The 23177-nt window shown below is 38.1% G+C and overlaps 1 protein-coding gene across 1 annotated transcript in view; it reads right to left on the bottom strand.

The window, feature by feature from the left end:
• epha4b (eph receptor A4b) overlaps positions 1–22939 on the bottom strand; it is a 108231-nt gene extending 85292 nt beyond the window's left edge. The window contains exons 1-2 of the mRNA XM_056743134.1: positions 22818–22939; positions 4502–4566 (exon numbers count right to left, since the gene is read on the bottom strand). Coding sequence (XP_056599112.1) covers positions 4502–4566; positions 22818–22911 — 159 coding nt within the window. The 5' untranslated portion in view covers positions 22912–22939. The remainder of the gene's footprint in view (positions 1–4501; positions 4567–22817) is intronic.
• Positions 22940–23177: the final 238 nt, after the last annotated feature.

Raw genomic sequence — 23177 nt, 5'->3', positions numbered from 1 at the left:
GTGATTACAGAATTCATTAAATCTACTGATCAATCCGAATACCGTGCTAGACCTCAAATGCCAAGCATACAGGAATCATCGCTTTCCTGACCACTTGACCACCCACTCGAAGGTTTACCTCATTGAATAGCGCTTGATGGGAAAAAGTGATTACTTGACTGCAAGAAGCCAACGGAGTTATGGTTTTCTATGAGCGCAGCGAGTCCTTTTAACAATCCTTAATCTGAGTGGCATCTGAATATGGGTGCACATTTAAGCAAACGGACAAGGAGCCCAAGTACATTCAATTGACTCCAAAAGCCTCATTTTCCACATCAGGGTAAGTATTTTATTCCATGCGACAGCACGGTCTGGGCTGTACATCACTGGCCCCTCCTGCCATGATGTCATCGCATTTAACAATGAGAGTTATTTGTGACACATTTCCATTAGCTTACAGTTAAAAAAACCATCGAGGCACACGAGTCAATTGCTAGCACGGGTCGGTTAAACTGAGCCATATGCCTACGGTTAGAACGGGGGGACATCGCAGATCAAAGCGTACGCTAAATGTCTGTGCGTTCTTTCCCTCGAGTGCAATAATTTGGACATTTGAAGGATTATTTATACAGGCATAAAGGCGGGTTTATGCTTCTCTGTTTATTTATTTTCAATTTTTGGTCCGAAGTTAACCGCTATGGAAAGTTGTTTCGGGAATGCTTTGTCTGAAATCATGGAGCATTTTACCACAGACGGGTGGCTTTTACAAAAGTCGAGAGGATTGTGTTACACACTCCAGATGCGCTAGTACAATATAGTTACACATTTCGATATCCCATGATGGCGTATAATCATATGAAAAAAAACCGGCCATATGCGATTCATATATTCCTTTAAAAAATCTAAGCATATGCCAAAACGTTCACACGTCCTCCTACGCAAAGCTATCCCAACACATACACAATTGTTGAGTGAAAAACAGGCTATTTGGACAGAAGGTAAAGCTTAGCCACTCTTAATCAAGGTAGCAGTCACAAGTGTGACGTTGGCGTCCCGTTAATTAGCCTCTCCAGCTGTCCGCGTCCCATGTAAAATACCTTAACTCCCCGCTCACCCTTCAGAGGGTCCGACTGCTTTGAAGCCCGGCGAATATGTCAGTTCATGGGGTCTGCTTAGCCCTTCATTGGCTTAACTTAATTGCCGCACACAATCATCTGGTAGTTTAAGGTACTTAAGCGCAATTGACTTTAAATCCCTAAAAGAGCGTCTGTTTTAAGGAAGACGGCCCCTTTTGCATGACATGTGATTAGGGTTACCTGTTTTCTATCACTCGGTCTGAATTATTCCCTTCTATTTTGGTAACAGACACGCACACATACCCTAAATGACTACGGCCGTTTGAGAGTCGATCCAAAACAAACCTTCCACATCTGGGATAGGGAAAGCTGTATTAGTCTTGACCCCAAAGGTCAAGTGGCAGTCGATTGAGTCAGTAAGGTAAATATCCAGCGGAGGCGAACCGGTCGCTTCAGGGACGTGTTGGCTTTTCCTGCGAGCCTCACCAGATGCAGCACAGTCGGCAGGTTCGGCGGGTCGCTGCAATAATCCGTGGGTATGAAATGCAATTCGCATGTGTGAGACCTGACGTCGCTTTACAGTTCACCCACATTAAATACATACAAAACAAAGCCTAGTCTAGTTTCAGAAAATCTAAGGTAAACGTTGCACAAGGACATGAGCAAGTGTTTTATGAGGTGCTATTCATAACAGACGTAAAGTGGGAACAGGACTCTGATGCTCAACTGATACATTCACAGGGAACGGTAATGTAAGTCTTTGGATCTAGACAAAATTCTGAATCTACATCTGATTTATGGTGATATATGAATGGTATTGTGTAGTTAGTAGTATGCAATGAAAGAAGGTCTATTTGGGAGCATGTTGCGTAACCAAGTTTGTATCCCAATTCACCAACTATGCACTACAGTACTACTTTGTATGGGATAGAATATACTAAGTATTTAGCAAGAGGGTAAAGCAGTATAGGAATATAATACGGCACTAAAGGTGCTCTGTGTAATTTTTTGGAGGATCTATGGTCAAAAATGTTACATAACACAAATTACTGTCTTCAGAGGTGTATAAAGACCTTTCACAATGAAGCGTTATGTTTTTATTACCTCAGAACGAGCTATTTCTATCTACATACATTGCGAGAATTCACCATGTTGTTTCTACAGTAGCCCTAAATGGACAAACTGCTCTACAAAGTAAATATGTTCGGCAAATAAGCAAAAACGTGACGACATCTTAGTTCTGTGTTAGCTGCAGAAGATCTTCGAAAGGAAGGAGTGGAGGAGTAAGCCGTTGATTGCAATTCGAATCCTCACCACTAGATGCCACTAGGAGCTTTAAAAATGTCTCATGTAACAATGCAGCTAATTTATTTAATTTGTGACTTTATTTGTGAAATTATTCATTAAAGTTCAAACATTTAACGTTCATACATTTAAAAACTACTGTTACCTTCAGCCTTGCACTGCTCACACATTTTTTCCTACAACTGATTAACGACAATCACAAACTCTCCCCTTCAGTAGCAATTTTGTATCCAAAAAGGATTTCATGTTGTACATATACTGTGTGAATTGAGAAGCAGCCCAGGACAAAAAAAGCCCCCTGTAGTGACTCCACTTATCTGCTGATAAGCTATAAAGATGGGTTCACCCACATTACAGCAGAGCACATATTCACTAAAGTAATCCGCTAATCTTCTTGACATTAATTTAAGCAACCTGCAAGGAATATCGTGAATATAAAATATGACCAATCCTATATCTGCTGTTTGGCTTACAAATGGCAGTAACACTTTATTTTGATAGTCCACTTTAGATATTTTACGTAACTTTACACCTTAGTCAACTACCAGTCAGTAAAGTAGACTGTCTCTGTAATATCTAATAACACTTTACTATAAAAGTCTCTAAAAAAACTGAATTCTACTTACTCTAAACTAAACCTAAATCTCTATTAATACTCTAATGAGATTCAGTTGAAATATAAATGCAAGTAATTGAGAGTTTGTTGACATGTAGTTGCAAAGTTATATATAGTCAGTATTATGTCTGGAGGACTGTATATAAAGTAGACTTTGACATCAGAATTGTGGATCTGCAATGCCTCCTGGTTATCTTTTAAATTGTTTTTGTTGTCAACGATCATGTAATTCAGAAAGTATGTCTTATTAACAAAATACAAGTTCTGCAACTCATACTCTATTATGCAAATGTAATATTTCTCAATGTGAGTACTGTCTGCATTACTATTTTCAGCATTGTTGAAAAATCATTCCCAAATTTTCCTCGTCTCCAGATTTAGCCGCTGGTGGCCCAGCTTATGCATGTGCGACATCGGGCAATCTGATCTAGCCTATGACGGCTCTATTAAATCATTTAAAGGGTGTCTGTGAAATCCCAAAGATTGATTTTCTTTTAAGCTTACCATGGTTTTTACTAACTTGATTATTTTTAGACCCCTTTGGTTACATCAAAAAAGAAGGAGACGGCCTCCTCAACTCCACTCAACGTAAACCGCTCCCTCTTCTCCCTCTATGGCACAGGGGATTGCATTACATCTTCCTCAAATAAATTGGAAGCAAGCGACCGGGTAGGTGGTGTTAAGCCGAATTGAGCCGCTCTTGGCTGGAAACAGGACTAAGCTCTCAAAACCCTCCTTTGATGGTAGACTTCATAGATGACCTTGAGAACACCTTCCGTAAAACAGTAAGGTTGGATTGATACCAGAATTTTGGCTTCAGCATGATACCGCCCTCTGCTTGTATTGATACAAACTCAAGCGACGGATGAAATGAAACTGGGGCTCTTCACAGACTAGATGATTCAATGTAAAAATCTCGAAAGTGTTTTGGTCTCAATGTCTTATTAGCGTTTGTAAAATTCCTATTTTAAATTTGTTAGCTTCAATGATAATCGAACTGATTCATACATAGACTGCAAATGACTTTTTCTGAATTCATTGCAGCAACACATTGATTTTTATGCTTGACATAATACTGCATTAACTGCATAATTTCAGGGACCAAAATGTGCAAAATTACCCTAAAAAAACAGGCAGCTTTATAATACTTCAGAAAATGCATAGGGACCCCCTATCCCACAGTCCAGATGTATACAGTATACGCCATATCCATGCTTATGAATATACATCTGACCATGTGAAATTCCAGCACATCTAAAAGGCGACGGCATGATTAACCATGATTGTTTGCATGAAAAAAACATGTACGAGGGGTTCAAAAGTGTGTCGAGACCCAGGAGAGCAGCTTCATTTTAATTTCAAAACAGTATGTAGGTCCCTACGCAGTTCAAATCATTTTGTCTAGAACATGCACTGGGACAAAATACGGCATAGTTTTGGCTGGGCGCATGAGTCAGAAATGATTCAAGGCATTTGGGGTGGCGTGTGTGTTTGTGTCTTGATTTTGATCGGTTGTGTTACTCACCCCTTCTGCCGGGTAGGCCTCCCAGCCAAGGTCTCCCAGAGCAGACATGGTGTCCAACAACGTAACTGCAGAGAAAGAGAGAAAGAGAGATAAAAAGTAATGATTTGCTAAAGTTCAGTGCAACTTGCGACATATTGTGAAAAAAATAAGATGGTTGGATATTTGGCGAGTAAATCATAGAACAGTTGAAGACAATCAGGTTTGTAGTCTGAGGGACGGGAGTCCGGCCCTACGATTTAAATCATTTCCACAATGCCCTCGTTCTTCCTGTGGAGAAACCTAACGCTGGGAGCCTATTACAAGAAAATGACTGTTTTGTAAATCAGAGATATCAATAAAAACACTTTTATGTCTTACACAGCGTTACGTGCAAAACAAAGTTTGCTCTCAATCACGGTATTGATGGTTTTCATTTTCATTTCTGGAGCGAGTGAGTGTGTGCCAAGGGGATTGGGTCAACAAACCATCTAAGTGGCTATTTAATTCTGGTGCTGGTCTCCTCCATCCCGAATAACTCAATCTGTGTTTTTCTATTATGAGTTGCATTCCAGGGTAATTAAGAGCTCGACACCATTCATTTTTAATCACTTCAGATGTTGCTTTTTCATATTGAGAAAAAATATAATAATATTTGCTTTAATAATGCATGTAATGCATAGTCCCTGTTGGCTTCTGTATGTTTGGAAGTGTACGATTTATTTTTACAATTCTGTTTGGCCGTGTGAAGAAACAACCTATATTTCATTCATTATTAACTAAAATCTTCACATCCACCATAGCTTTTATTTTCCCACATGCATGACAGCTCATAGGAGAAGTAGTAATGTACAATTAATGAACAAATTATTCTTTTGTAACAATTTTTGTTATATTAATTGATTGATCTAGTTCATAAAACCGATCTGAAAGACGTCGTGAATCAGTGAGTCAGTCACTGCGGATACTAGATTATGAAGATGAAGAATAATGAAGTTATATGATAACTTTGTGTACAGATGAGAGTGCAACTTGAGAAAAGCTTAAAGGACCCAGTATTTGGCTGTTTTAAAGGCTTTGGTTATGTTTTTTGGTGTTTAACAATGGATGTTCATGTATCTAATAAAAAAAACAGTTTTTCAAGTCTATTGTTCATCGCTGTCCCACTTCTAACAAAACGACCGGATTTCTTCCCGTTCTATATAAAGTCCCTCATTCTGAAGTGCTCTGATGGGTCTTTCGTTATTGGCTTCCGCTTATCAGGCTGTTGTGATTGGTCGGTGCCCCTTTCATGTGTACTCATAAACTTCATCAGTCTTTGTTAGTGATCTTTTCTTCCTACTATGGCGAGGGGAATGACACCGGACCGAATGGCGTCAGACCAGTTATATTAAATAACTGTAATAATAGAAGCGTTAGTTTTTTTATATTGGACCCGAGTTGGATGATAAAAAGGCATTTGCAAGCAGGACTTCAAAGGATGTTTCATAAATGTGTTTAAGAGGTAAGCGCACACACACTGTAGTCCTTGAAAAGCATTTATAGGTGCATTTACAACCTTTCTTGGAGGGATAGTTCACCCAAAAATGAAAATTATATTATCATTTAGTCATTGTATGACATGATTTCTTCTGCATAACTTAAAAGATGATATTTTGAAGAATGTTAGTAACCGAACAATGGCAGTACCCATTCACTGGAAGTCAATGGGATTAATGGAAGTCACTGGAAGTCAATGGGTTCCGTTGTTGTTTGGTTACCAACATTATATTTTTATATCTTGTGTTCTGCAAAAGAAAGAAGTCATACAGGTTTGAAATGACACGAGGGTGAGTAAATTATGACAGAATTTAATTTTTGGCTGAACTAAACTTCAAAAACCTCAGTCACCATGGAAAACAGTATATGAGAGAATTTTCATTGTAAGCTGAACTATCGCAGCTACATTTATGAAAAATAAAGGTAAAATATTGCCAAATACAGTTAGAACCGAACAAATGAAGTCATATGTCTATGTGTATTGTATTACTGTGTATATAAACAAGACAAATGCCTACACATACTCTCTGTCACATTCACATACTTATTCATTCTTGTCTTCTCTGTAGCCAACAAACACTTTCAAAGACACATTTCCAGTCACTGCTTTAAGATATCAGCATAAGCAAATGCTGAGCAAGGCACATTTGGCATATTGGCAAGCATGCAAGCTATTGGCATGCAGATCTTAAGTGGTTTAATAGCCTTGTTTGTCTTTCACTCTCTAAAAGTCAATATTTTAATTATATTTGGTCAAAAAAGTTAAAAACTGAACATTTATTGCAGTACGAGTTACCTATCCTTTCTAAAGACAGAGAGGTGTTGATATGAAATTAATGGACTAGGATTCATGTTTTCTAAATAGTAACCACCTACACTTACTATAATCCTTCACTTGATGAAAGATCTACTTCATCTCTGAGTGCTGTGCACCACAGAACAATCCAAAGTATACGGGTGAGAAATTGTTCTGGTGACTGTGGTTAGGTTTGGTGCAACATCACTATGGCTAAAAATAGAAGTGATGAAAGAGCGTACAGAATTCTCAATGAATCACTCAATAAACATCATCCCATAGGACAGAGAAATAAAATGTAATGCCAAATTAAATCCCTTTAAAACCTCAATTGTTCCTAGATAGCAGCAAGATTAAAAGGCGAGCAAATGCAGACTTTTGCTTGAGACTGGCTGGCTCTGAGAAAAACACTGTGTTATATTATGTGCCTTCTCTAAAGCTTCAGAATAGATCTCAGTATTTTAGACAGGACTTATATTTAGCAACATAAAAGAGACATCAATATGACATTATACATTTCTCATCAGATTCTAAAAAGAACACATAATCTATTATTTTTATCTGCATTCATTGTATAGCAATAAACTCTTTCTTTATTTTAAAGGGATAGTTCAACCAAACATTCTGTCATCATTTACTCACCCTCAATTTTTTCAAAACCTGAATAAATATCTTTGATCTGTTGAACACAAAGAAAGATATTTGGAAGAATTTGAGCAATTTTCAGTTCTGGGACATCATAAACTACCTGGTACTAAGCAAACATTTCTGTGGCACTATGGTAGTCAATGATGTCCCAGAAATGAAAATTTCTTTCTCTGTGTTCGTCAGAACAAATATATTTATGGACAATTCCAGCGTTATGGACGTGACATTTTGGGTTAAGGACGTGACATAAAAATGCTCATAGAATGCATTTGTTACAAGTATATTGAACCATCTGTTTACAGTTTACCAAACCCTTGTTGACAGAGTCTAAACATCAAAATATGTCTGTCTATGAACAAATTTTGTATTTAAAAAAAGGGATATAAACATGCAAAAAAAGGACGTGTTTTTGGAAGACGATAAAAACTTTTAAGGATTTCTGTGAAATAAAATGCACAATCCTGAAGCAATAATACGCAAAGAATGGAGAAGGGATGCCTCTTTATAGAACATGAAATAGTTACTTTATATAAATTTGCATGTGTCCATTTATGAGGAATATGTAGCGTTATGGATGTTACAATTCTGAAAATGGCTCTTACCTGACTATGAAAAATCATGCACTAAAAATAAAACAAATACTGTACAAATTTGAAGATAGTTCTCACATGGGTGTCTGAGCCACCAAATGATTAAATCAGTGCTGTTACCATAGTAAAAACATCTGGTAAAAACTTAATTTTTCATGGTAAGGTTGATATTTTCACAGAATTGCCCATATGCAGATTTGGAACAACTTGAGGATAAGTACTAAATGATAACAGAATTTTCAGTTTTGGGTGAACTATCCCTTGTTGTGATTTGTTAACTGAGAACTCCATTAAGTCTCCTGAGCTGTGAAAGAGCAAACTCTGAGAAATAAAAATGTCCTCTGGGATCTTACTCTACCGTTTCCGTCTGGACTCTCTGGATTGATGAGGAGCACTTTTCCAAAGAGCTCCATTCCTGATGCAATGCATTACACCCTGGTGACAGTGACATATGTAAATAAATAAAATTGCACCGAAAGTGTGTCAAAGCGTTTGCGGAGGCCATTTGCACAGCGAGCAGGTAACATTTCGCAAAGGAATGGTCACGCTTTAAAACTGCATGTGAAAAATACAGCTTTTCTGTGGTCTCTGTTTGGTTAAACATGCTGATGTCTAGCATGCTGGCTAATGGAGGGCGGATGCTGACACAACAGCCGAGGGGCTGAGAACCACTCATTTAAAAGAGGAGAAACCATTTTAAACAACAGAGGAGGAAGGAAGTCAGAACAAATGTGATCCTGCCTTAAGTAGCACGGGAACATTATTAGTAAAAGACAAAAATACATTGCATGGGTCAAAATAATAGATTTTTATTTGTTATGCCCTGGGTCAAAATAATAGATTTTTATTTGTTATGCCCAAAATCATTAGGATATTATATAAAGATCACGCTTCATGAAGATATTTATTATATTTATTTATATAAAAAAATTATTTATATTAAAAAAAATGTGAGTGGATGGCCTGCTACAGTGCCTCTGATGAACAACTTCAAAGGCAATTTTCTCACTCTTTAGTTTGTTTTTCACTCTCGGATTCCTGAGTTTTAAACAGTTGTATCTCAGACAGATATTGTCCTATTCTAACAATGCATACATCCATAGAAATCTTATTTATTCAGCTTTCTGGTTATGTAAAAATCTCAATTTTGAAAAATTGACCCATAAGACGTATTTTGTTGTCGGATGTTGAATGAAAATGCGGATAACACATGTGAATTACTGTTATATTAATTACTCATAACAGCTTCTGGTGAAGCCTTTGAGGGTGAAACAAAATAGTTCAGCCCCGAGATCTTAATTTAAGAAAACAACAACTCCATCTTTATAAGGACAACCATGTTCTTTTTCAACTGAATCTCATGGTCTTAAGGGCTTTATGTAATAAGCACACCTCTTATCTGGTGCAGAAACTATTAGTATGCGTTCTGCTATATTTCATTAGGGGTTTTGCTAAGGCAAGCATCACTATCAGTCAGATTTAGGGTTTGTGTATTAGTGTTAATAAAGTATTAATTTCGACATAAATGATTGCACCAAATGTGTGAAGGTCTGCCATTTCTATTTGAAACAATTGAGTGATTAAAAAAAAAAAATTTAGATGTCAGTAGGAATCTCATAAGATTAACATGTAAAAAGTAATACATCCCTAGACCCTGGGCCGTCTTTTGGGCAACGCAACTGGAGCGACCGCATCATGCTCCGCACTCTAGAGGGTCCCTCGGCAAGAGGAAATATAAAAAATAAAACATTAAAAAATCTTGAATCTTGCATTGATTGTAGTGTTTTAGTGGGTTTTTCTGAGTAAGTCTTTTTTCATGTGTTTGATCCTGCTTTGCACGGCTGAGTAGAATGAGTGCCTACTGTGTGGAAAGAGTAAGCTGCAAATGTGTCTGGTCCTTTACAGAAACGAGTGAGAGTATGCATGAACTAAACCATCAAAAAACATGCATTTTGTTGTCTGCAGGCTCTTTAGTTCTCTGATGTAGGATATTTTTATTCGCTATCACAAACAGGTATTGTTATTTGTAACAACACCAATGTGTGCGCGTTTGCATTAAACGCACTTTTCCTTCGAAAAGTGAACCCAGAAGAGGCAACATGGCAAGAAAAACATGACGCGTTCCGGTGACAGCACATTCCTGTACGATGGAATATTGATTCAGAACGGACTGATGAATGATTTGGCAGCACTTGGAGCAAGCGCACGCGTGACATTTTATTTGCGTATTTGACCAATGAAACACTGTAGTAGGACCTAAAACCATATACAAGATATGCCATTATGAAAAAAGTGCCAGCCAGGTAGAGCTTCTGCGTCTTCTGTTTCGCACTGAGCCCCACCCCATGCTTGGGACGGCCCTGCCTAGACCTTAAGTGTTTCACTGTCCACAGTCCACTCTCTCACTCTGTTCTTCTGTCTCTGGGGAAGTCGATTTGTCCGCACGTGTAACTCTAACTTTGGCTGGACTCTCACGGCTAAAAGACTTGTCCATTAGCCGCCCAGCCCGGCTCAAGTTCATCATTATCCAGTAAGACCTCACACAAAACATCAATGACTTGATACTTGATGACTATCAAAAACACTTTACTGGAAGAGCCATATTTATCCCATCATTTGCATTGCTATGGTAATTTGCCAGTTGTTATATATTTTTCTGTAGCAGAAACCAAACCGTTATCAAATTTCACTTTTACTAGGGCTGGGACGATATATCATGTAATTCTCATGGTGAGTTTCTCATCGCATTACGGTTAAATGCTGCCATATCCAAAAGCCAGAGGGCGCTTTCGCCCAGAAAATCCATATATGGGACACAGAAGAAGAACGATTTACACAATTAGTTCCAGGAAATGCCAATGGTCATATTGTATCGCTCTTTTTCAAACATTTTCAGGTATTTCATGATAATAAAGTATATTTATAATTTAAATGTTTTACAAGTATAGCTTTTTCAAATGCACGTTATAAACGACTCAATCTCGTAGTGATTTTCGAACGAACAGTTCCTACTGATCAAAGAGCTGTAGTTAACGAAAGAGCTGTGCATAAAACATAGATTTGAAGCCCTTGCGATTTCAGAATCGCCCTAGACAGGTAAAATTAGTGTGAATCTCGACATATATCATTCCGGCCCAAACTTTTTATCCTTTTTAAACTGGCATCCCCCTGGTCAGTGTTTCCTTTCTTTTTCAGTCCTTGAATATTCCCATGTCATGCTGTAATCTTGCAATGAAATTGCAGCATTTCCGACAGACTCGAAATGAATGAAGAGCTGTGTTTAACAGAAATAATCCTAACTTTGACAGTTGGCTGCAAATATTTTCTTGTTTCTCTCTGCTGACAAATATTAGTTTAGATGCAGTAATTGTACCGTGGATGCGTAGATTTGCTTCACATAATCTGCAAAAGTCGTTCACAGTCATCGTCAGTCCGTTATTTTGCTTGATGGTGTTTTGTGTTATGTGATTGGCTTACGGGTACACCAATGATTTTTAACTTCAGACAAGTGTCCGCTCACGAGAAAGTTAACACTTCTCAATTATGCCCTTCCAGACTCTGTCTACTAAGTAAAGCGAAGCAGCAGAGTTTGGTATTACCAGTCTACTAACTTTTACCCCTATAATACCAATCCTGCCTTACGGCACATTTTGACCGAACTCTATTCAGACACAATGTAATTTACTCTAATGGTCACATTTCATTTATACCTCATTATCACGGCACACTGCACCTTTCTATATTTCTTGCACTGGTCTCTTACCATCTGAACCTCATAACAAAGTCATTTGCATTTGTGCCATAATAACATGCAAATATATCTTGCTATCTGAATGTGTGATTAAATGTTAAGTAGCAAGCCAATGACAATATAGTTTCATTCATGGTCCAGTGAAATTATCCAATCAACATATTTTTTGTGGTCAAGCATGAGTGTGGGCCACTTTTTCAGCCTGTGTAAATGACTGGATTCTCTGTACGTTTCCTCGCCTGCACTAAACTTGCTATTTCTGGATTGACTTTCCGAAGGTTTTCACATCAGTGGGTAAAACGCCCATTGCTAAACACTCTAGCTTTCGATGTGGGAGTATGCTAGTTTGAATTATGTTTTTATGAAATTTTATGAGTTGTGTCAATTACATTCATTTGCGGAAGGAGGTAGTTTTCATCATAAATTGTAATTTATATAATTTCATTTTCTCACAGTATAATTTCATTGTCTATGCAATTTGTTTACCTTTGATGAAGAACAGAGATAAAAACCGGAATCAGAATTTTTTTATGACTTGACTGCCTTTAGTGAGCAAAGTTCATTTCCCATAATTCTTTGTAAAAGCCAAAAAACACAAATCACCCGATGAACATAATTTTCCCTTCATATTGTTGGTGTAAAGCTTTCAATCTTCTTGTATTGTCAATAATTAAAATAAATCATGAATATGAAGCTATTTAGTGATGTGTTGTAACCGAACAAATCACTTTAACTATTGAAGGTAAATAAAATAATTGTTTAAAAAAAAAAATGAGAAAATTTAAATAAAAACCAGATTAACAATTTCATGATACACAACTGTGCACACAATATGTGCCAAAATAAAATGATTTTATTTTCATTTTTACACTGACAATGCGTTGTCCCTGTTAAATTGAAAAAGAAAATGCAACTTGTGATTTCATTTTCACTAAAATAGGAGGCAAGTCTGCCAATATGAAAATGAAAATGCAAAAAACACTTTTACAAAGGTTTATAATCATAACGCTTTAATACTGAAACACTTCAAATTAAAATGCAAACTTTTGTTTCATTTTCAAAGTCATGCAAATAACATGTTAATCAGTGGGTGTGGATGAACGTCTGCACTACTGGGAACACCCACAAAATCTTCATATCCGTGGGGCAAAAAAAACATTCGAATGAACGTGTGTAGACCTTGTTTGGCGCTTGCTTTTAGATCTTTGTCATGATTACGACTGCCTTGTGCTTGGTGCAATACCGAAAAGTTGCTGTGTGGTGTTTTTCATCTCTGACAGGTTAACAGACGTCTGAAGTGAATCATTACCAAGAGCTAAGACCAAGCACCTAAAAAGTTCTCTAAACGTTCATTCGAATGGTTTGTTTCCCCTACGGCACACATAAACTAATATGACAATTTTGTGGGCGTTCCCAGTAGTTCATCCACAGCCACTGATTAACATGTAATTTGCATGACTTTGAAAATGAAAACGAAATAAAGGGAAAATTCAATGAAAATCAAACGTTACATTTTAATTTGAATAGTGTCAGTCTTTTTTGTGTGAGCATTAATAAAAACCTTTGTAAATATGTTTTTGCATTTTTTTTCACATTGGCAGTCTTGCCAAAGATTTTTGTGAAAATGAATAGTGGAAATGTCAAATTGCATTTTCTTTATCAATTTGACAGAGACAATGCATTGTCAGTGTAAAAATTGAAAATAAAATAATTTTGGCAATTCTGTGAAAATGTCAACCTTACCACAATTTTTTTTTTTACCAGCGGTTTTTACTATGGTAACAGCACAGATTTTAACATGGAAATCTCACCCATGTGAGATCTCTCTTCAAATTTGTAAAGCCCTTGTTTTATTTTTAGTGCATGATTTTTCATAGTCATGTAAGAGCCATTTTCAGGATTGTCACATCCATAACACTACATATTCCTCATAAATGGACAGACGAAAATTAAATTAAAATAACTATTTTATTTTGTATAAAGAGGCATCCCTTCTCCATTCTTTGGCTATTATTGCTTCAGGGTTTTGCAAAAATCTTACAAAGATTATTGTATAGTAAATAAAAACTAGGAGGATTTCAAGTTCATTCACCTTGGATCAAAAAGCAACAAATAGCTTTTAAAATTGACCTGTGTATCCAGACTTGGCAAATCGTGCTGCCTGCCTCATGTACATGCTTTAGCCATTATGTACTGTACCTTTGTGAAAGTGGTTGTTCGGCACTTACTTTCCAGGCATAAATTGAAAATGTAGAAACTGACTTATGACTCAAATTGGCAAACGTAGCATTAGGGCATTTACACTGATTTTACACTCTCCTTAGTAGTGGTGGGATCCTGCTGGTATTCAACTCTGTTAGCACACGGACTGATTCATTTTCCCATGACCACATTTGCTCTCCACATGTCGCGCAGACTGCACAGGCTCTTCACAGGGTTAGGGTTTCAAAAAGGCATGCTCACATATCGATTATTGTCGTCTTGTTAGCGCTTTACATAGGGGAAGAAAAGCTTAGAGACTATGGGACCATGTTACTGGAACAGCCCCCCCCAGAGACAAGACAGAGTCCATGATTTTATTGTGAGAAATCAATAAATATGACACTTTCATAGTAATCTATTGATCTGTCATACTTTAGGTCCCTTGTATTAGTGGATCTCACAAAGCAGATGTGGTTTTGATAACCCTTTGATGGGTTACTACAAAATAGTCAGCCGGCCTTTATATGATCATTCGCAATTTGAATTTGTGTACAAGTAAATATGAAATCAAATAGTTGTTGCATTAAAAACATTTAGTCAATTTGAATTGGTAAATGAATATAGTCCCCACAAAAATTACATTCATTTGAACATACTTTCGACCCATAACTTTTTAGAGGCCACTAGCATTAAAATGCTAAACATTTTAATAGCATTAAATTGTGTAGAACAGACCGGTCTTTTAATTCTGAAAATTTGTGTTGCTTGCTGTCAAACTTTCTCACTGATTCTGTGCAGGCCTGGGCGTTGGCCAGCCTCCTCTTAACAACAGCAATATCAACACATTTCACTCCATAACCAAACACATTCACAAATTAAGACCAACCAAAAACCCTTTCTGGACCTCTCTCTTTCTTTGCCCACATCTCCCATGATACTCTGTGTCGACTGCTTGAGTCCAAGCCGGGGGCAATTACGGACACTTTTAGAAAGCTCAGTGTTCCTCTGGCTGTGATGTGCACTTTCATCCCTTTTCACTTTCTAATCCCAGCAGAAGAGCTGCTTTAATCTTCCTGCCAGCAATCAAACACCTGGCCAGGCCATCCAATACCTCAGACATCGCTGCGGACTTCACGATGAGGGTGGCAGCCAAGAATAAACGCACATTGAAACATGCGTAAATAATACACAGATCCCCTCCAAAAGCTTTTTGCAACAGATATAATACTCGAGTGTAGAAATGAAATGTGCACACACACACAGCCTCATGAATGAGGCCATCAGTGTGCCTTAAAGTTTCGTTCCGCTCTCTTCTACGACAGGGCCCAGAGTGTTGTCGTGGTAACAGGAGGGTACATGGGGTACAGGGGGGAAATTGTCGATTGGTGCATCTGGCTCTAGTAAGACATTAAGGGAGACTGGAGTCTGTGCAGTTCGGTCAGCGATGGGTCACTCAGCAGCCAATGGCACATTAGTGAGCAGATAATCACTGCTGAGGACCGAGTCGGTGTACCTGTGAGCGGATACCACCATCATGTACTGCATCCCTAATGAGTCATAGCCGTCAGAAAAGCATATGGACGAGTTTCCTTTCTCTCCCAAACTCTCAGAGCCAACTTAGACATTACTGTAGCCCTAGTGTTTTATTGAAATGATACGAAGTGAATAAATTAATGAAAAAAATGTATGCAGAATATATTTGTGATCGTAACAGTATTTGCCAACCTACACATCAATATTACAAGCAAATAATATCAGGACTTACTTTGCTTAATTCTGTTAAACTGTTGTTTTGAGTTCAATGTTATGCAAGTACCTTGTAATTTCTGCGTACGAGTAATAATACCGATATGTATAAATGTGTGAATTTGTCATTTGTCAGTTCCATTAATGTGATTTTCATATTCACCCTGTTAAACTTCATAAAGAAATAGTAAAAAATTAAAGGGTAACATAACTTTTTTTAAATGGTTAAACTGTGTTTTTAATCTTCTTGTTAAATAAATGATGCTTTTGCTTATTTTTAACCAAAAAAGGTACAAATAGTTACAGGTGTACTGTGAAAAATTCTCATTTGGAGATTTATTGTAAAAGAAAACATATAATTATCGGCCATAATTATTGGTCAAATGTTTTAAGCCAATAAATCTATAATGCTGGAAATGTTCTCTCTCAGGTAGAGGAAACATTTTATATATTGTTTCTTAAGCGTTTTTTCAGCCCGTCTGTAAGCTTACCAACAAAAGGACAGTAGAATTCATCTGCAGCTCTGCAAAGCTATACACAAGCCCTGACACACACATAACTGAGGATAAGATAGAGGGCAAACTGAACGCTCGTCCTCACACACACTCTGACCATCACACAGCAGGACAAAGCCTGGAGTCATGGGAACACAAAGCTTTAGAAGACAAGATTTTTGAGTGACAGGATTCTCAAGTCCCTCGGCACCAAATTGGCCACAGGAGGGAAAGAGAAAGAGAGAGAGACGAGAAAGTGTGAGTGGCTGAGAGAGAGAGATTTTCAGTCCGTTCAGGCTGAAGCTCATTGGCATACAAATCCTTCCCACAAACACATCTCCATTCTGTCTCTTTTTTCCCCTATCAGCTGCCAGGTCGCCCTGCTATTGTGCTGCCAACATCAGCCCCGCTCTGGAGAGTGTATGGAGAATGAAGCTCTCACAAAAAAACTATCTTTTCTTCTTCTTTTCATGTCTTTCATTCTCATTTTCCTATGCCATTTCCCACTGGCCATCAGGTTCTAAACTTACTGAACAAAAAGACGACTATAGGAAATTTCCATAATCATTCGGTTGTAGATGTCAAATGTTGATTTTATTCCCAAACCGGAGTATACCTTTCATGGCCAACCATGTTAGAAAAATGTTTAATAAAGTAACATGTCCCAAATGGTCGAAGACCCAAAAATTACAGTTTTGTGTTTTTTTCTTCATGTGTGTAAGAATTTACGCCATCTTTACAGTATGTATCGACGGTAGGGTTGTGCCGGTAGCACATTTTTATGTGGCGGTAATTGATGAAGCTTTTATTGATGAAATGCATTACAAAAACATAAGCCAGTATCAGTGTTAAAAACTACTTTTTCAAATATCAACCAATAATAAGAAATAAGTAGAAATCACAGTTTATTGATAATTTGTCAGGTGTTTAGTTAAACTATATATAAGATTTAAGAAAGTGAACACATGATGATTTAGCTAAAGATGGCAACTTTACTCACTGTACAATAAGGTGACCAGATTTTTTTAATGAAAACCTCTGACATTTTCTTGTTAAAGAGGTCATATGGCACGAATACATGTTCTTCTGTGTCTTTGGTGTGTTATTAGTTGCCCATGCATGTATTAGACACGTAAAATTGCTAAAATGTAAGTGTGGGAAGAAAATATGCATTCTATCTAAAAGCTAATGCTGTTGAAATATGATTTTTATAATCGATTAGGGATGCATGATAAATTAATGACCATTAAAAATGTTCATTTTTAATGTCATCGGTTTCGGATAATAACATTATTTGATATAAAATATTATAGCCAATAAATCATAAATCATTTCCAAGTAGTAGAATAGTTTACTAAGCTTAATAGACATTTAAAAGCAGCACTCTGTGGCAAGATACGATTGTGTCGCGTTTCATCTTCAACTTCAAATCACAAGAATTGTTCTGCCACACTGACATTATTATCTGATCATTATTATAACAACAATATGCAGGTTACTGTTTTTTATTCGTTAAATTACGAGATGCTAACTTTAGAGTAGCTAGCAGACCAAGCTAGCTCTATAACTGTCAGGAATGCATTGGCAATATAATCCATATAACCCTGCCATTTTGGCACTTTGTGGTAATCAGAAACACATAAATATGAGAATTGGTGTGCCATAGCTCATATTTCACCTTAGGTCGCCAGCGCTCCACCTTCACCCATTCTTCTCCACCTGAGGCTGTTTACATCAGAGCGTGTGACTGTGCACGCAAATGAAGCTTGCCAGTGTTATTTTATCCAGTCAAAGGAAAAGATAAGGCACATTTTTCTTCACAGTGATTTGACGTGCCCGCAATAACACTACCGTGCATCTTCACTAACGTGGTATTACCGAACACCACATATGTCTAATCTATGGTTTCAGCGCCAACAACATAGATAAATGTTATGTGGCCCGAATTTAACTTCCAGTAGACCTCAATAACTGTTGAGTTATTTTAATTAAAATCATACAATTATTAGGTCTATACAATAAGATATCAATATAAATGAATATTAACATAAATGTAAAATAAATTTTTATATTATAACAATAAGTAACCGATAACCAAGCATAGACCGGAAGTTAACTTTGAGCTAGGCGTCTTCATCCTATGCTAGTGTAATTCTTAACACTGACCAGAAAATAAAAGTATTATTTTAAATAACCTTTTAATCCCAGAAAAAAAGCAAAAACTTTACCTGTTTTTCTGTCACCTTGCTTGTAAAAGTGGGTGGTATGACACTGGAAATCTAAACCCACCAAGGTCTCATTTTCACACCAAAACATGCACACCAACTACTTCAAAACCTCAATCCATCCATTTCAGTGCACTTACTGATAACCACCAGCAGTTTTGCGGTTCATTATTGTATCACTTTTACTTTTTATCCCCCCAAAAATGCTGCCCACCTATCTGTATAAACATGACCTGGGTGTATTATTTTCTGTTAAGTGGTGCACTGCTTCAATTACAGCTCTTCTATTACCGCCTAAAATGCCGCCTTAAGAACCACATAAAACTGGATCAGATCTCAAAGACAGCATCGCTTTAGTATCAGGGTGACCTGGGAAGCAGCCTGTCCGTCGCAGGATGTTGGTTTTGGCATTTGAAATAGATGCATGCAGGGTGAGCAGAGAAGCCGCTGCCAAGGTCATTCTGCACCGCAATGTAAATCCAGCCGGTGTTTGACTCACAACCAGCGCAGGTGAACTGAACAAACAGCCCACCATCAGCTCTGATAAACAGAAAAGGGTACCTCAAAGCATGCGGGGCAGATGCGGTGAAAGATTTCTTCCGGTCAATAACACCGACCCGAGCAAATAGAAAAACCCTGCTGTTTGTTTAGCGCTGCGGTAAGGCGGCGATTCTCTGAGCACAATAGACAGACAAATTCAATTAAAACAAATAAAAGGTCAAGACCGGGACCCAGCACGACCGCAGGGAGAGCTGGGCACGCAGCATGACGTTCAGAACCAGACTTCATTCCCTGCTATTGTGTTGACTAGCCTGCTAATGAGTTTCGAGAGAACCGGTTGCAGAACACGAGGCGTTAATTTGAAGAAACAGAAAGAAAAGAGCGAGAGAGAAAGAGTTATAAACGGAGGACAGTGCAGCTCATTTGCCGGAGAATGTTTAGCTGACGGGACAATGCGGGACGGCCCCGGTGAATATAGGTCACTGGCCCAGCATGTCACAGGAAGTGTTCTCTTACAAAAACAACAGATACAGTCCAAACAAACTGAGCTCAACCAAAACAAATAAGTCATCCCGTAAAACGATCCTTTTTTCTTCCCCTCACAAAGAATTTTCTCTTTTATGTCCAGCTGTTCTTAGAAAAACAGGCCTCCGTGCACACGGGTGAACCGTTCCACGATGAGGTCCCAAAAATCAATACCTTCCTACCTATTTTAATTTCATTGCAAATAACATTGACAATCAATTATCCGGTTCGGGTCAATGTGTGTCCAGAAAATCATTTTGCCCTCACATGCAATAATAATGGCATGTACAGTGGGAAATTACGGGATCCTCCGAGGTCTTTTCATGATTACACATCAGCGTGTGAGCCACAGTGCAAATCCATCAGTAATCCCAGTAATAGAGGTGAATCAGAGCGGTGAGACGGCCAATCAATGTCCACGTCAGCTCAAGGTCATGAACAAAATAATGATGGTGATAAAACCCAATCCAATTACACCTGTGCAATTAATCACAAGACTCATATTATGATCCTTGCTTTGATTATATATTTAAACAACTAGATGTATTACTACATACACATTGCTTGCATGTGGCTGTAGGGTCGCTCTAATCCAGACTGTTTAAACCACAAGAAAAGACGGAGAACAGAAGCTCCTTCACAAACAGACCCTCTTCTCCTTGGGGAACCGCTAATCCGGCTGACCACTAAAGGAAAGAATTCAAGGGACAGGTCACCCAAATTCCAAAAGGGAAGGAAAGAGAGAAAAAACAGATGGGAGAAAGCAACACATCACGATGGAGGAAGAAAAAATGAAAAAGTATCAATCGATGACCATTCCAGGGGTTCTGCAAAAAGATTAAATGTTCTCTTAAGCCAATAAACCGAATTAAGCTTTGCGGCCCGGATCAGACTTTATCTAATCTTTACTCAAGCAGGTGGTATGAACCCTCTGCTGTTCAGACTGCATGAAGGTCTTTTTCATTTTATAGCAAATTACCTTGATTTAAATTAGCAGTCATGTGGTTTTTAAACCGTGGAGGTCTGCAAAACAAGCTTGTAATGTCTCATATTGTCAATAAGTGAACAATATGAATTTTGATGTACTTTGACGTGCCATTGAATCTTGAATCTAATGGATGTGTTCCAATAAGATGCCCATAAAAGCCTCAAATTTTCCTGCGACACTCATCAGAGTTTTTGAAATCCATAAAACTGTGATATGATCTTTCTCAGAATAAAAGCCTAACAATGGAATGCAACAAGGCGCCCTCTGCTGGTCCCAACAGTTAATGTTCTGTCCCCATCACTTCAGTAAGAACTCATTCCTCCTTATGTGACCTCCCCATTTCTGTCCTGCTCATATGTGGCAAATGACTCCTGTGTCATTGTGTACGCATTGCTCCGCTGTAACATGGCACCCGTACTCCCACTGGGGCTTAAAATAACAAACGCTGGCCAGTCTTTCGGCTCGGTGAGCAAGCACAGCGGGCACCCTCCAGACGAGAGGACGTTGTTTACAGTCACATGGAGCACATCAGAGCATAGCAGAGACAAAGCAGAAAAGATCCTGCCATGCCATCGGAAGGCACTCGATGGGTCATTACCCACTCTCCTCAGACACGCAATAACAGACAATGTCATGAAGACATTAGACAGTTGACAAATGTCTGCCAATTAGGCCGAAAAAGATAAGCCAAAAAAACATGATGAACAAGGTAGAGCTCCAGAAAAAGAGAACTAGAGAGTAAGAGAGAGATGGAGGTAATCATACAAAAAATTGGAAAGCGGCTTCTACATTCCCATCTCCAGACAGATCAAACACTGGACACCCACACGGGGCACAGAAACTATTTGCTTAAAACAGTATTCTTATTTCCACTGGTTAAACACAGTTTCATCATCTGCTGAAGTGTTGTGGTTTGGCAGAAGTGTGACCTAAAACTGCTTTTCTGATTCAGAAACCAGAACAAGCGTGATTTAAATGTATAATATGAAATGAAAAAAAAAAAAGAGGAAAAAAGTTCTTCCCCTCCTATACTCTGGATGGCAAATTACTGCAATAAGGTCTCTGTCTCGGTGGATGCATTATCTTCATTGTCTATCTAAGCGTGCATTTTCCTGAACTGAGCAATTGCTGAATTTTCCAGCAATTGGCATTTAAGAAACAAGGGCTAAGCTGTGCCAGAAGAGGAAGCTCACTCATAAAATCTTACTGCATCTTCAACAAAAAAAAAAAAAAACAGTTCTCATTCAAAACTAATCATATTGAAATATTTGCCAGGCAACTCGTAGCTTTGGCACACACACAAATCACACTACTGTCTGAACTGAGCGAGACCTTGGTACCTTTCAAGTGAATTAATATCATAAATGAAAAGTATTCTGAAATCAAGTACTAAAGTAGTTGGTTTCAAAGAACTAAATGTATACAGTATACCAGGGAAGTTAATGTTTTCTTTTCTCCCCTTCAAATATGCAGGCCGGGTAAACAAATAAAACAAGTTTTCTCTACGTGGAACGAAAATGCAATATACAAGCTGCAGTCACCATAACAAATCACCTTATGGCCAGCAATTAAAAAATCATGATTACAGGAAAATTCAGTTATCTCTGTAGCTGACTGTACACGGCACATTGCTCCTCGGACATTCAACCTGGAGCAGTTGTCCTGATCACATAAACTTTATTTGTATCAAATTCTTGGTAAATGTACTTTTTAATAGAATATCATTATATTCTTTATTACCAATTTAAGTAACGTTTTAATAAATAACATTTTAATATATTAGTCAAACCACTATTCTCTTTCTGAGATTGTGGGCAAGAAAAATATTGATGCACTGCTGTGATGCACATTAGTAAATATTAGTTGCAGACGTTTTCAAATTCATCCCTTTTTAGCATGTTTTCGTGGCTTGGGTAATACTTAATTTTTATTTATTTATTTATAAGTGTTGATTTGATGTTTTTACACTCCACATAAACGGAGTACTATTTTTTTGTTGGAATCCCAGATGTTCTTTTTACATGCCATTATCATTTTCATTATCTTAATCATTTGCACGTGTGCGTAATGTCTATATACTGGAAAGCTCCGACTCCCCGGGCGCACTGAATTCATCTGGACTCGCAGTTCCGCTGTCGGATATGTATAGTGCTTTTGGACCAGCCTGACATATAAATATTCCAGATACAGCAGATATCTCAATAAAACTAACAGAAGACACATGCGTTTGCTTTATTCCCCTCTGCTTGTCTCCGAGAACTCATGCGTGGTTTAAAGAAAAACGCAGCATTAAACCATCCTATTCTAAAGTTATTCAACAGAAGCCCTCTCTTACCTTCATTTTCTGGGTAATTCCGTAAGGCTTGACTCGGTGTGAGGGAGGGAAAGAGAAAGAAAAGAAGGGACGGATAAATCCAAAGGGTTGCCATTTTCAGGCTGCGCTGAGCGCGCGCTGCATCTCTCTCGCTGTAGAAAGTTACTGAGGCTCCCGATCGGAGGTCGAGTGAGAAGAGGAGAAGAGAGGGAGGGTCCGGGACCAGTCTCGGGCTGTCAATCACCCAAGGCTGCCAGGGAAACGGAGGACGGCGAGCCGCGTCGGGAGGCGCGGGACGCATTTAAAAGCTCGAGCTAGATAAAGATCTCATATGAGGGAAACGCGGGCGATGACAGCTGCCAAATTTCATTTTAGAGGGAC

Source organism: Triplophysa dalaica, chromosome 3 (assembly GCF_015846415.1).
Source record: "Triplophysa dalaica isolate WHDGS20190420 chromosome 3, ASM1584641v1, whole genome shotgun sequence".
NCBI classification, from domain to species: domain Eukaryota; kingdom Metazoa; phylum Chordata; class Actinopteri; order Cypriniformes; family Nemacheilidae; genus Triplophysa; species Triplophysa dalaica.
Note: the sequence above shows the minus strand (reverse complement) of the source record. Positions and strands in the feature narration are given on the sequence as shown.